At 36.4% G+C, this 14,554-nt stretch overlaps 1 protein-coding gene across 3 annotated transcripts in view; it reads right to left on the bottom strand.

The window, feature by feature from the left end:
• Window positions 1–6,289: 6,289 nt before the first annotated feature.
• gprs (speckle type BTB/POZ protein) overlaps window positions 6,290–14,554 on the bottom strand; it is a 28,628-nt gene continuing 20,363 nt past the window's right edge. For all 3 annotated transcript variants that reach the window (XM_074099797.1, XM_074099795.1, XM_074099796.1), the window contains 4 exons: window positions 11,737–11,894; window positions 8,223–8,354; window positions 6,978–7,160; window positions 6,290–6,462 (listed from right to left, as the gene is read on the bottom strand). In XM_074099797.1, the coding sequence (XP_073955898.1) occupies window positions 6,298–6,462; window positions 6,978–7,160; window positions 8,223–8,354; window positions 11,737–11,894 (638 nt within the window). In that variant the 3' untranslated portion in view covers window positions 6,290–6,297. The remainder of the gene's footprint in view (window positions 6,463–6,977; window positions 7,161–8,222; window positions 8,355–11,736; window positions 11,895–14,554) is intronic.

The raw sequence follows: 14,554 nt of genomic DNA, 5'->3' as shown, positions 1-14,554 counted from the left end.
ACGGTGTGAAGTTAGTATGCCGGGAAGTGTGTATAATCCCTTTTTTAATCCCTAACGCAAAAAGTAGGGTGTTACAAGTTTGACGCCAATATAAATATATAACATGATAAATAAATAAATAAATATATATCATGGACACTTGACACCAATAAATTGACTTAGTCCCAAACTAAGCAAAGCTTATCGAAAATACAAACTGAAACATGGATGCACAGGTAACGCCTGATTCAATAAATTATATCTCCATTATGTTTTTTACCAGACCTTTTCAAGGATACATCCTCACTTTTGGTGTATGTAGGCAGATGAGAAAAAAATTATCTACACTTAGTTATTTCTTCCAAAATCTTATTAACCACTTTGTCGGCGTGGCTAATAATAATATAGTCTAATATAGTCTAATGCTATATTACAGCTTTCTGGCACTAATAGTCATTGTATAAATCTAAGCCGCGGACGGACAAACGGACAGACATGGCGAAACTATAAGGATTCCCAGTAGAACCACAGAATCTTAAAAAGGATAAGTGTTAAAAATGATAAATTCATTCAAACGTTATCTTGCGGAAGTCAATATTCTATTAGGACAATGCCCAAGAACAGAGAACCATATTGCCGGGTTCTTGGGCATTGGATATGTTAAAAGAAAACGGAGTAAGGAAATTATTAAATAAAACAAATTCATTTTTGAATCGTGATTTTCTTGGCCACTTAATCTTTATTAATATACGATATCAAACAACTTCATGCAACAGCCAGTCAAACATCAATGTAATTGAATATAGTTAAAACATTCCTATACGGTCACAGATAGACTTAATGCATTCACTTCGGGCAATACATTATGATACTAAAAAAGCCGTGGTGGCCGAGTGATTTGACCTATGGCCTCTCAAGCAGAGGATCGTGGGTTCAAACCCCGGCTCGCACCTCTGAGTTTTTCGAAATTCATGTGTGAAATTACATTTGAAAATCACCACGAGCTTTACGGTGAAGGAAAACATCGTGAGGAAACCTGCACAACCTGCGAAGCAATTCATTGGTGTGTGTGAAGTTCCCAATCCGCACTAGGCCCGCGTGGGAACTACGACCCAAGCCCTCTCATTCTGAGAGGAGGCCTGTGTCCAGCAGTGGGACGTATATAGGCTGGAATGATGATTATGAGACTACTAACTCATTTCTGCTGTCACATTTTTAGGGATTAGAAAACATAAATTATGCGCATTTGCAAAACGACGATGAAGAAACAACACCGCCACCTGATAAGATAAATCTCAAACATGCAACTAAGGCGGTTTAGCTAAGTTGTGCTAAGATCCTCAATCGTATGTCAATAGTACATTGTTGTAGAGGCTGGAAAGTAAGCAATAGATGAACGAGTTAGAGCCTTCATCCACGGCGATTTTTTGTAGCGATACTGTCGCGCATTGGCATCGATACAGTCGCGATGCGGTCGCTAGCTGTGTGCCCACATAACCACGATTCAGTCGCGATGCAAACGCGGTACTGTCGCGCTTCACCCTCCCTCCCTCCCTCCCTTCCCACCCTCCGTTCTCACACCGATTTCGTCCGACACGGTAGCGCTTTTGCATCGATACAGTCGCGATGCTGTAGCGCGTTGGCATTGATTCTGTAGCTCGTTCCAATGCGACTAACGCGCGACAGCATCCCTACAAAAAACGCCGTTTGCGAGGGCCCTAAATGTACAAATATAAACAATTCTGTGTACTGGATTTAGGATATCTGTGGCCACATTTTCGAGCAGTGTAATGAAAAGGTAATTTAGTTAGGTGGTATTGGTACCTACTCAGCCGTCGCGACACTTTAAGTAGATTTTTTGTCTAGATTATTAATTTCAAAAACTACTCAAAAAATCTTCGCAATATCGTTTCGTATGGGAATTGGCAGTGCCTCTAGAGGGGCGTTTTAGTAACAAACTGTTTCTTCATATTTAGCACTTGATGCTTTAACACGAACTCGTTCGCGAAGTTTATTTATTATGACATGACCAGACGTGTGAAATCTAGGGGCAAAAGTTCTTTTATCAATAAACTCAGCTGTCGGTGTTTTTCCCATATACCTACTTGTGATCGCGCCAAGCTTTGTTTGTAAGTGTAACTTTTATTTTGGAATTGATGATAAAGTATACTCAAAGCATATTTTAAATTATCGCCATTTTTATGAGTATCATTGCAGTATGAAATTGTAGTAATCGTGAAAGAAGATAAGTAATTGAGTTATTATTTTATGTTATATTCACAATGAAATTATATTTTTACCAAATAAAATTTTAACAAAGCATAGCGCAATAATTTCTAACAGTCAGTGAATTATTTGTCTCTGCGCTAACTGCCGACGGTCGTACGTAACGATGTTGTATGGACTTGACGCCTGCGAATTAGCGTAACGGCAAGGGGACGCGGATTCTGCCCCGCACCGCACCGCACCGGGTGGCATTCTGTATAGATGGCCGTGTTGCCTCACTGTTATTTTGTAACGCTGTGCTGTGAATAATAATTACTCATATTAAGTTAAAAGACTCTCAGCCAGAAGCGAATGCATTAAACGAAATGGAAGATTGTTGTGAAAATTGACAAACATTTTTACATATTTTCTTCGATTTGTTATAGACGTAAAGAATACTGAATACATAGTATCGACATTTAAATAAAGCATAGATGATTTTGTTTACATGTGGAATATGTTAGTTGAAAAAATACATGATATGTTAAATTTTTACTGTACGTACTCGGCCGCTAAAGATGTCATATTTTTGTCATGAAACAAATAATGTAAGTATAGACAATATAGGTACAATATAACACTGACATTTAGATACAATACAATAAAATTAAAATAAATATCAATGTTATGACATTTGAGTTTCATTCGTTGCCGAGTAATCAGACTAATTTTGCAGAAGAATATTTCAAAAATACAGTCCTGACTCTCCTAGAAATAAAAACAAGCTACAACTGTAGTGTATCAAACTATTTCGTTTATTTTAAAATTATTTTATTATAAATTGACAGGGAAGTTTGACATTGTATTCGTAATAGCGGCCTTAGTTAATTGAGGTATCCGATATCATAAAAGTACATGATATTACATATTTAATCACCACAAAATACAACAGCCATTGTGGTTGGGATCCAAATATTAAGCTACTCCGGTAACATGTCTTTAACTGGTAAAATATACACTCATTTGAAAATTATTAGGAAAAATAAACATTTTTACAAAAAAAACTTGCTTTACCTCCTTGGAGTAAAATTATAGTTATCCGCATTACATTATCGTTTAGGTTACTTTAGATGCTATTTTTTGGGTGCACGTAGGATAGCCTTCTCGGAAGCTCAATAGCTGCTGTCCCGTCTGGATTCGTCCGTTGATTGACTTGATTATTATTTTAGTAAGTTAAACGTGATAATACCGACACATTGGAGTTTAGTGTTGAGTTTGTCTTATGAATCTGGACAATATTTCGGTAGCAGCAGCTGTTAGTTCGTTGTTTACCGCCAGATTATACAGTAAAACCTGTTGTAAAATAGTTATTAAAAAGCAAAGAAAGTTTTCTTCGCCTAATTACATTCGCCTTGAAATTAACGTTTTTGACGTAAATAATGATATCGGAGTAACAACATCACGCGCTAAAGGTTTATTTATATACAACATTATAAAAATATTTTCAGGTCAGACATTGTATAACATCGAAAATACATTAACCCGTCAATTATTAACCGTATAAAAGTACAATAACAGTGTTCCGAACACTTGAGATTACATCCAAACGACATCAAATGTGGAGAAGCGAGACAAATAGGCACATTAACGCTATATATGATAAATAGTGTGATTCTCACTTCATTACTAAAATCTCCCGGAAATTATAATAATTATTATTGGTCGTGAGTCCTAAAAAAGCCGTACCAGTAGTTTGACCTAATTGCCTCTCAATCATAGATTCGCACGGTCGAGCCGGGCTCACACACACCACGGGGTTTTTCGGAGTTTCACTGCAATGCAAAATAACATTTGGAATTAATCATAAGTTTTACGTTGAAGGAAAACATACATTCACTGGTGAAGTACCCTGCAATAGGAAGTACATATATAGGACAAGATGAGCTGTCGTTATTTATTCCCGGGAGATTTTAGTTGAATAAGGTATTGTTTGGGTTTTCTATTTTGATTTAAAAGTTTACATTGAACAACAACACAAAAAAGTTCAGAAATCTCTATGTGAGATACGCCGAAACACATTGCTTTTTCTTAGTACATATACGTCTCATGCAAATTATGCAATACATCTGGAAAACAATTCCATCAATGATTGTCAATTAAAGGGCAAGATTTAATTTTCCCAGGTCAGAAAGAGACATTTATTATTTACTGCTCACTCAACTCATAAACTTGTTAGTCATAATAGTCATAAAACCTCAGATTGCATTTAAATTGCAGATACTTTTAGCTTGTGTGAATGATCCTTTGCAATCCAAAACAAGGCTTATATAATTATTCATTTTTGGTGTACCAAATTAATATTGTAGAACTATTCTGTTCTCTTCTTTTATACAAAACAGTTACCAGAGAACTCGCTTGTCGATTAGTGAAAAAACATGTCATGGCAGAGACCTATTAGCATTGTTTTCTGTGTAATTATTAAACCCATGCTGTTACAAATACGACGCGTTTTACGCATCTTAGTTGAATCCATACTTTACATGATTTTTATAAGAAAAAGACAGCTCTACAACACATTATGTAAAATTGTCAAACTGTCCAAGATAGTATAGTAAAATTGTTTTATGCGATAAATTTGAGCTGCCTGAGGCAAACATGATCGGAATCAAAAATTTACAGACGAATACAACAATATTTTAAAGAATCACAACAACTAACAATCGTATAAAATTATTTTTTATGAAAATAATAATGTGGTAGAATAAGTACAACAAACATTAACCAGTATAGTAATAGCTATTGAGTAAGAGATGAGAAAAAACAGATTAAAATAACAATATAGTACATAATCGATATGTCATATTTTAGATTTCACAGCTAATAATTTCGTGTCAAACAAATTATTATTTTGTATTGGAAGTCTCATTACATCATTTGTTTCTATTTCGAGCTAGAAAAAATTAAACATCGAGTAACTGTCTTGGTTTATGTTAAAGTAGTAGATCTTAATGTTAGTCTTATAAAAAACCTAGTCGATACCACACAATGTTGACACACATTCTTAAGGAGGACCAGCCCCTGGTTTCATAAGATGAAAAATACTCTCTTGAAAAGCGTAATCATTGAAGATATATTTGGCGATTAACAGTTTTTGAGTCCGCCGCTAACTAATCTATGCTAGCCTTTCTAGGTTATGGAGAAAAGCGCGTCATTACCTCGAGTACTCCTACCGCATATCAGCGGCCGCGCTTAGAGGAGGTACTCTCATTGGTCAGGTCTGTCAAGTGAAGTATTTGGCGTACTTTCCACTTTTTTCAACACTATCTTGAAAGCAAACGTATGTTTAGGTGACACAGAGGCTGGACGGGGAGTTTGAGGAGACCTAGGAGGAGGGTCGGGAGGCATTTCAGAGCGAGTTCGGGTTCGCCTCGGTGGGTCACGGATGATTGGCGCAGAAGCTGGTTCCTTCGGTCGTTGCGGAGACAAACGATTCGGTGATAATCTGCCTGGTGAAGGTTCCGGTGTACTTGAAGGCAGCATCAATGGTGGAAGATTAGCGCACGGGGAGCCTCGGGAGCCCCTACGCTCTTTCAAACCCATCGGAGGTGGTGGTGACGCAGGCGTTTCGTCTTCAGCTGCCGCTACTACCACAACTGGCTCAGTTCGGAGCGACAAAGGCTTGATTTCTCCAGAATCAGATGCTACTGATCTTCTAAAGTAATTCAATCCATTCTCAATCTCAGCCAACGCACGTCTCACAAATGGAAAACTCTCGGAGATTTCAGAAGTAGATTTGCGAACAGGAAATTCCGTCTCACTGTCTCGTTTCTTAGGTCTGCATCGTTCAAAAGTTGTATCTCCTGAAGCAGCAACCGTCTCTGAGACTTGTCGAGTGAGAGCTGCATGTTTTATGGAATCAGATTTTGATCGTGGTTCTCTTGATTTTGGCGTCGGAGAGCGGCGGTCACCGAACTTTTTGCTCGCGGCTCTTTTGATGGATGAGAAGAGTCCGAGCTTTTCGGGTGGTTTGTCGGTGGGCGGAAGAGGAGCGGTGGGTGCGGTGGAAGGGCCAGGGACGGGTTCGGGCGCGGGACGGGGGAGGTTCCCCTCGCGTTAGTTGTGCCGAGAGTCCGAAGAGGGGACGTCGCTCGAGCCGGTGGAGGAGAGAGTGGTGTTGGACCCGTAGGGGTCAAGTGAAGACTGAACCGACATAGACCGGCCCGCGCGCCGCACTCGTGCCGGAGACAGCTTTCCTGGATCTATGCTGGCCGGGTCTGCCTGCAACAAGAGCGTATTCAGCACTCTAATACATCGCTATTACTACTTCTACAATTTCACTTCTAATTCATTTTCATTATTAATTGACTGATTCAGGTATTATTTTGCGCAAGTCCATATCACTGAACTACATCTGTTATCGTCCTACGCTCTCTTCAATGCAAGGCAACTACATCTGTACAACACATCATGCTGAAAAGCAGCTCTCCTTAATGCAGACATGAAGCAACACATATTTCATATAAGTAGATCCAACTATCACAAACATCATACAAAATGCAAACACGTTTCAACCATTTCAAAAGAGATTTAAAAGTGAGTCTTGGTTCTACGGGTTTGCTTGTACTCTTCAGTAGTAATCATATTTCGGTACTAAGTACATGCTATGTCATGCTCGAGCAAAAATAACTGACCACTTGACATGTAAAGTTGTATAGAGAGCACCCGTTATTTTTGCTTGTTACGATAAATATTTACATATTTTATCCTCTACACAGTCAATCGTAATACCGCACCTGATATGCCAAGGCATTCATGATGATAGAATACGGCACAAGTCCCAACGGATGGACCTCTCGCATCAGCACGTTTGCCGGAATCTTGTGGAATTGGATGTACTCAAGGAAGTTGCCGATCACCTCCTTAAGGTTGATATTTGGGTTTGTGTCGCAGTACTTCTTACTCCACATCAGGGCAGCCTGGAATGCAATGATCAATGGCTAGAGAACAGGTTTTGTATAATTACTAAGTTGTTTCATGAGTCTGAAATAAACTAGCACAACAAAGAAACAACGTAGAATTTTAAACCTTTCATAGATTTCGAGTCAAGCTCTTTCACAAGTAGCGATGCTGATTTACAAGTCCATTACACAGGCGTTTGCATCCAAAGACAAGGTAGCGGCACAAAGGAGAGTATAACATGTACTCTGAGCCTCCCCATGAGGCTGACATAGTCACATTTGGTGTACCTACCTTTTATTTTCATGGGTTGCTATACATATAATTATACATTTTTAGTTTTATTGATTTATTTTAAATAATTTAATTGATTTTTACATAAAATGAAAATTATTAAAAAAAAATCGAAACTTTTTTGTTTGTGGCTGTTGATACATGATTACCTTGGTCTTAGACGAAGATTTTACTTTATGCACTAGAGCATAAAAGTAATTTTATGTCGCCTAGATCCAGCATAAATACCAACTTTACGAGCATGAGAAGTGAAAAAGCTTTTCTTTAGCTTGCCCTGTACTTTTATGTAAATTTGGCGACAATACAATAATCTGGTAGTGACATCTTAGTGGTCCTGCCAGGATTGGCAATGCAGGAGGGAACTCCTCAATGGTTAAATAGTACCGACTTGAAATTTAGTACGGATATGCAAAAATAAGTCAGCAAAAAAGCTTGTATTAAAAATGTTTTTTTTAACAGAAACTTATTTTAGAAATAGTATAAATTGTTTTGTTCCTAAGATGATACTCGTACTTACTACAATTTAATGATGAATTACAAAAGAGACTTCCACAAATGAAAGTTATGGGGCAGTATAAAAAAGCTTTTTAATATATTATTATCTTAAATAAATAAAATGTTATTCTGTTACGAGCTGATGATTAAAGAATTGAATTACTCGTATGTCTTTAATTGATATTTTAAAGCATTTTTCCATCATTTCAACGTGGAAGCAGTTCTCTTGATTCATTAATCGACGATGATATCTTGATTTTACTTTCATTTTCGGAATTCATACGGTAAATTACCTGGAATTTAGTAAACTCGTCGGCTCTGAGCTCATCTCTGGCCAGGATCAGCCTCACGACGTGCTGTGGCAGCAGAGTAAAGGATCCCAGGTTTAGGACCTCGTTGCCATGCTCGTCTACGAACTCCAACACCTGAAACATGTAACGAATTACTGAGAATGGTTTGGTATGAAGTTCGTTTACTTTTAATGCCTAGAGCGTTCGTGCAGTACTAGCGCAGCCTATCCTGTATATTATTATAAAAAACATAAGATATATAATTTATTGAATCAGGCGTTACTTTGCGGAGGTCCATATCAATGAACTAAAATAATTTCCTTTAGGTCGCGGGTGAGCAAGGAAATTATTTTAGTTCATTAACATAGATATACACGCAATTTCTAACGAAGAGCAAAAATAATTCGGGTGGAAATTGGATTTATAGCCATTTTTTGAAAAATATATAGATCTGTATCTTTCTAAAACGCTTTTTTCTATATAAAAAATTACCTAATAAAAAATAGTCAAATACTGTTTTGTGTAAGTATCATCATCACTTCTAGACCTCATACTGTTAGGCAGCACCTTTCAAAATAAGTGGAGTTGAGCTTTAGTTCCTAAATGGGCTAAATACGACAAGAATTTCACCCACCATTGATCTGCTTCGCAAGTGTTTGTTGGGTATCAAAACAGTATATTTGCTCACCTTAAAGTTCGTACAAGGTAAACTTTTACCCTTTTAAGGGATCTTTACGAGTCAACCTTCGAGTGGATGAAAGTGGCATGTAGTTAAAGACCAAAATAATGCGTTTAAAAGTCATAAATAATTAATGCAACGGTAGAATACTTTGGACTAGTAACCTATGTTAAAGGCTGATCGAAACTAGTAACAAAAATTGACTAATCACAAGTACTTAGATACGCGCCACTGTGGCGTGCAGGGCGTTTGACGGGTAAATTAATAAAAATAGATATGTAAATTCATAAAAAAGAAACCACTGTTATAATAACCCTCCTTCTTCGCAGTCGGGTAAAAATAAACTCCTACATTAAATATACATGTAAGTATACACAATACTTATAATAAACAAGATGTGTGTTATGTATGTGTATTTGTGTGTACAAAGGAGTACTTATCCTCAATAATTTAAGGCTATGGTGTAAGCTTATTTACTCAAGGCTTCCCTATTGCCTGATGGAGGTCGGTAATCAATCACAGACCTTCTTTGGAATTGGATAGAAATGGAGAGTTACTTTTAATGAACCTAATAAAAAAAAGTTTTTTTATAATAAACTTAAAATATTTAATCACACTCGCTCATTTTTATGCAGTACATGTTTAGTTGCGATATAATCATTATTTAACTACTAAACGCTTCGAAGGGTAGAGATGAACGTCGTTTACTTTTATAGTGCAAACTATGAACGCTAGGGCGTCATGTCATACATTTATTCATGGGCATTAAGCGAGACGAGCTATGCATACGTAATGTCTGTCAACAGTAATATAAGTGTTAATAGCGTAAATATATTTACGTGTATGGAAAACGGTTATGAAAAGCGATTTACCTCCACTTTACGTCAGACACTTCTGACACTAAGGGGCTGTTTCACCACCCATTGTTAAATTTTATTTGACGGATAAATGTGATGCGAACAAAACAAACAGAGACGGCATCACATTTATCCGTCAAATAAATTCAATCAATGGATGGTGAAACAGGGGGTAAGTCTTAGTTGATTAGACACGTAATGTGGAAAGAAGTGCGTCATACAAGCAACTATATTGTATTTCTATTCAATTTATGAAAAGTGTAAACAAAGACGCCATTTATCCGACCACAGACATTCAATGACGTGAAAACCTAGAACCTATTGCCAAATAATTAATCTGTTCAGTAAATCGATTAATTTATTAATAGAATAGATCAAAGTATTTTTGTCTATTTAATTATTTACAATGCTTGATTTTTTTCCCAAAGACTGTTTATTCAATTATAAAAGCAGTATTTTTTTTTAATTTTAAGGAAAGTAAATAAAAATCGCTTATTCATCCGCGCAAGATCCGCGCATTAATCGAGTTTTAAAATGTCAAATTTTTCACCATCTCTACGCTAGTCTATGCTACTACAGATTATACACATGTTTCAATCAAGAAATAACGTCAGATTTTGACGAAGATTTTTCAAATGAAAAATAAATATTAAAATCAAGTGAATTTTGGTAAAAAAAGTGATTAGACATCTAGTTAAAAGACACGAATTATAGATAAATGTGTTATTGATTCGATCCAGTGAGTTTACACAAGAATTTTGCTTTAATCGGTTTGTTTACACTTAAAAATACACTTTTAATAGGCATAACGTATAGCGACAATCGGAGTAGAAAATACTTTAGACCAGGGGTTCCCATAATGTACGCCGCGGCGCCCTGGTGCGCTGTAGAAAGTAAAGAGGCCGTAAATCAATCCTCTTTAATTATCCAAAACCATAAGTATTCGCGGGTAGATATCTATAGAGCAACAATATTTTGAGTATTTGTATCGTAGGTACCTACTTATGTGCTTTGTCTGTCTAAGAGCTCCGCCGCCTTCACGCTGTAAGAACACACACATCACACAAACCCAACTATCACCACCACCACCACACTACACTAACGTGTTACACAATTACTTTGCTCACCCGCGACCTTTATGATAGCTAGGTTTAAGCAAGAAAAATGAGTTCATGAAGTTCCTCCACCTTTATACTGCAAGAACACACACAAACCCATCTATCACCAGCACCACACTACACTGACGCGTTTCGAACTCAACCAGAGCTCATCTTCAGAGCAACACAACCGTTCACCATGCTACCAGATGTTAGACTCTAACGCGTTGTGGACAGTTGTTTCGTTCTGGTGATGAACTCTGGTTGAGTTCGAAGCGCGTCAGCGTAGTTTGGTGGTGGTGATAGCGTGGAGGTGGAGAAGCTGCAATCAACATTATTTTAATTTTGTCGTATCAGACGTAAGGTCGCGGCATAGTAAAAGAGGACAAGTAGGTCCACTCCGACCCTTTAGGAGACTTAACTGCCTACTCTGGCGCGGACGCTTAGGGTTATCGACGTCTATTTTAGATTAATTAATTATAGTACAAATAATTTTAGTACGAAAGTTAACTTAAAATTGTCTAATGTCTGTGTCTAGAAAAACCAGACAGATTCATGCCGTTATATTACTATTATTATTATACAAAATTTAAAAATATTGTTTATAAATTCGCCGGGAATGGTGATGGCGACTGTATACATAATACTCATGTTTACCTACACATAATACTATAACTATATTGTTTATAGGTAGGTATCTATTATTTTTTTATTTGTCCTTGCACAAAACTATTACACTACCTTTCTCAAGTTTTCTCCAGTCGTCTCGTGATCATGGCGCATGCAACTGTGCAGAAATATCGAGATTCGTTAAAATCAAGGTACGCGGAACAAAACCCGAATTTAATCCATACAATTTTTCACTACACCTGTAACTGTCGTACCTTTTGCACCAGCGACTTAGTGCACTTGTACTGTATGTACCGCTCAGCAGAGGCCAGCAGCGCGCAGACAGTGTCCACAGTGATGCAGCACTGGACAAATCCCGCGCACGCGCGTCGCAACTCGTCCAAGCCGTAGTAGTCCGCAGCGTTCATCACGCCTGAAATAGAACGGTTTGATTTATGTAAAGTTTGATCATGAGATACTGGAATACCCAAATTGAGTAGTGTTCCAAGGCCGTATTGTTCAACGCGTGGACGCTTGCTATCGCATTTGTTATTTCTTTCTGTCTAACGGTGTAAAATGGTGACAGAAAGAGATGATGAAAGCGACGGCAAGAGTCTGCGCGTTTGACAGTAAGGCTTCTGGTTAAAAAATATTATTATAGCCAGCTTTTGCCGGCGGCTACGTCCGCGTGGAATTCGGTTAACGCGCACTGTTCCCTCGGGAACTGTGCATTTTTCCGGGATAAAAAGTAGCCTATGGTCACTCTCTGGCTCATAAACTATCTCTATGCCAAAAATCACGTCGACTCGGCGCTCCGTTTTGACGTGAAAGACATACAAACACACAGACACACTTTCGCATTTATTATATTAGTATGGATTAGTAGCCATATAGCATATGATGGTGTATATCGACTGCCATATATTGCAAAAGTATTCTTCTTTTTTTAGTCAAACACAAAATCATAAACATAAAGCGCCTCAAAATAGAATTCTAAATTGTAATCTTATTGCTCGTTAATCCCACTACATAGAAGCAATGTTTTGATGTAACGATATGCTACTTAGCTAATAATATGGCAAGAGAAATTTCAGACACAAGTATTTAAAAAACTTTACTCTGGATCCAGTCAAAATCTGCCTAGGTAGGTACTTTGTTTATTTTTCGGTATCTTTACCAGACTAACGTTAATTTGTATACCGTTTTCACTTTACTCTATCGTTATAGATTTAAAAAAAAACTACACTTTCATACCACTTTGGCTGTCTTTAACGAAACATAAAGACAGTAGCATACGTTTTTATAATAAAATTCCAAAAAATATTACAAATGATACGGATACAAAATTCAAATCTATTGTCAAGAAGACATTAATATCTAAGGCGTATTATAAAATTAATGATTATATCATGGACAGGGATATTTGGAAATAATTCCGATCCGCATTGGCGATCCCTTACGTTAAATGCTTGTGATGTATAGATATCATTGAATAATATTGTAAATCTGTTTAAAGAAATATATATACCTTGTTGAGTTTCTTGCTGGATTCTTCTCAACAGAGGTTTTTCCGAACCGGTGGTAGATTTTTTTGACATTCATAAGTGCTTGTTATGTTATAACCTAAATTGAATAAAGATATTTTGACTTTGACTTTGAAGCTTGTATAAAACGATTTATATGATAATTAGTCTCCACAAAAGTTAGCAAAAGTAGCTAGGTATTCGACTTCTGTTTTATTGGCAGGACATGGGGTGAGGAGTAAAATAAGTCATTCAGTTTTATTAGACGCAGCAACTTGAGACGAGAGCCAATGGGTGTGTTAAGAAGCTCTCAAGGGTATCCAGTCTACTTCCAGGCGGTTTATTGTTTTTCATGGTATCATGGTAAGTAAAGTATATTGCGTATTTGACATCTTAACAATAATTTAATATTGAATGTGCGTACAAAGCGGAGTGATCCTTAAAAGAAACGTGATTTAAAATTTACATAAAAATATATTTTGCTCTAAAGAAGTTTCGTCAAAATTTCAACAATATAACTACATCATAAAATAACCTTTTATTACATGTCACACCTTTCTTACAAAAACTACATTATTAAATTGATCGAAGGATTTTTTTTCGCATTTATTTGAATAGATGAAATTTTGAATTACCGTCAGTGTTGTATTAGAGGTGTGATTGTATTCTTTTGTTTACTATGTGTTCCACTGATAGGCAAAGGCTAGTTTTTTATTGTAAAGATAATTCGTTTTTTAATAGATGGTGTGGTCAATAAATGCTTATCAAGTAAGAAAAACATATTAACTGCAGAAAGTGTAACGTTCGATTTAAAAACACTTCTAAAAATGACACTTTTCAAAGAAACTGATTCGCTTTTAAATATTAAATAGGTCCGCGTATTGTCTACCCTGTATTTTTTCATTTTCTAGTTGTTGTTCAAGTGGGTATCTTAAGAAAGCCTTTGTTTCGTGTACTATTAATAGAAAGTCATTAGATTCGTCCACAGCCTACACATTCCTGGTTAATTCAATATAACCCACGCATTCCCTTGCATCCAAAATAAAACGCCTTCGTGAAAAGTTTAATGCGGTTAAGCATTTTTTGCCAATATTTCTTTCAATATTGTGAGAAAGTTAGGTAAATTATGTAAATAAAATTGTATTATATTATTCTTCATCATAATGTTCAAGTAAATTGGAAGTGGTAAAATATGATTAGGTACCTGTGGGAATTTCTTTAATAGATTTGAACTTCAAAGTAACGCACAAAAATATTTTATTTTTCAAATTATTCCGAAACTGTAAGAATTCATACTACAAACGTTTCGAGATTGATTGTAATGTTCTTAATCTAGCAAATTATCTAGATAAGATTAAGGTTAAATAAAAAAGGTTTATTAGGTATTTTTTGCCTTTCAGTTTTTTTGGCGGTTTAATTGTCACATAATTTACAACAGATTTGAAGTTGTTCTTGTATGAGATCAAATTATTTATCTGTGCTAAGCAAAACTAGTTTTTTTTTCAAATAAAACCATCCTACATTAAAACAGAAAGAAAAAACGCTATTTAACGGGGTCACATGTATCCAC

The sequence above is a fragment of the Choristoneura fumiferana genome, chromosome 17 (genome assembly GCF_025370935.1).
Source record: "Choristoneura fumiferana chromosome 17, NRCan_CFum_1, whole genome shotgun sequence".
NCBI classification, from domain to species: Eukaryota; Metazoa; Arthropoda; class Insecta; order Lepidoptera; family Tortricidae; genus Choristoneura; species Choristoneura fumiferana.
Note: the sequence above shows the minus strand (reverse complement) of the source record. Positions and strands in the feature narration are given on the sequence as shown.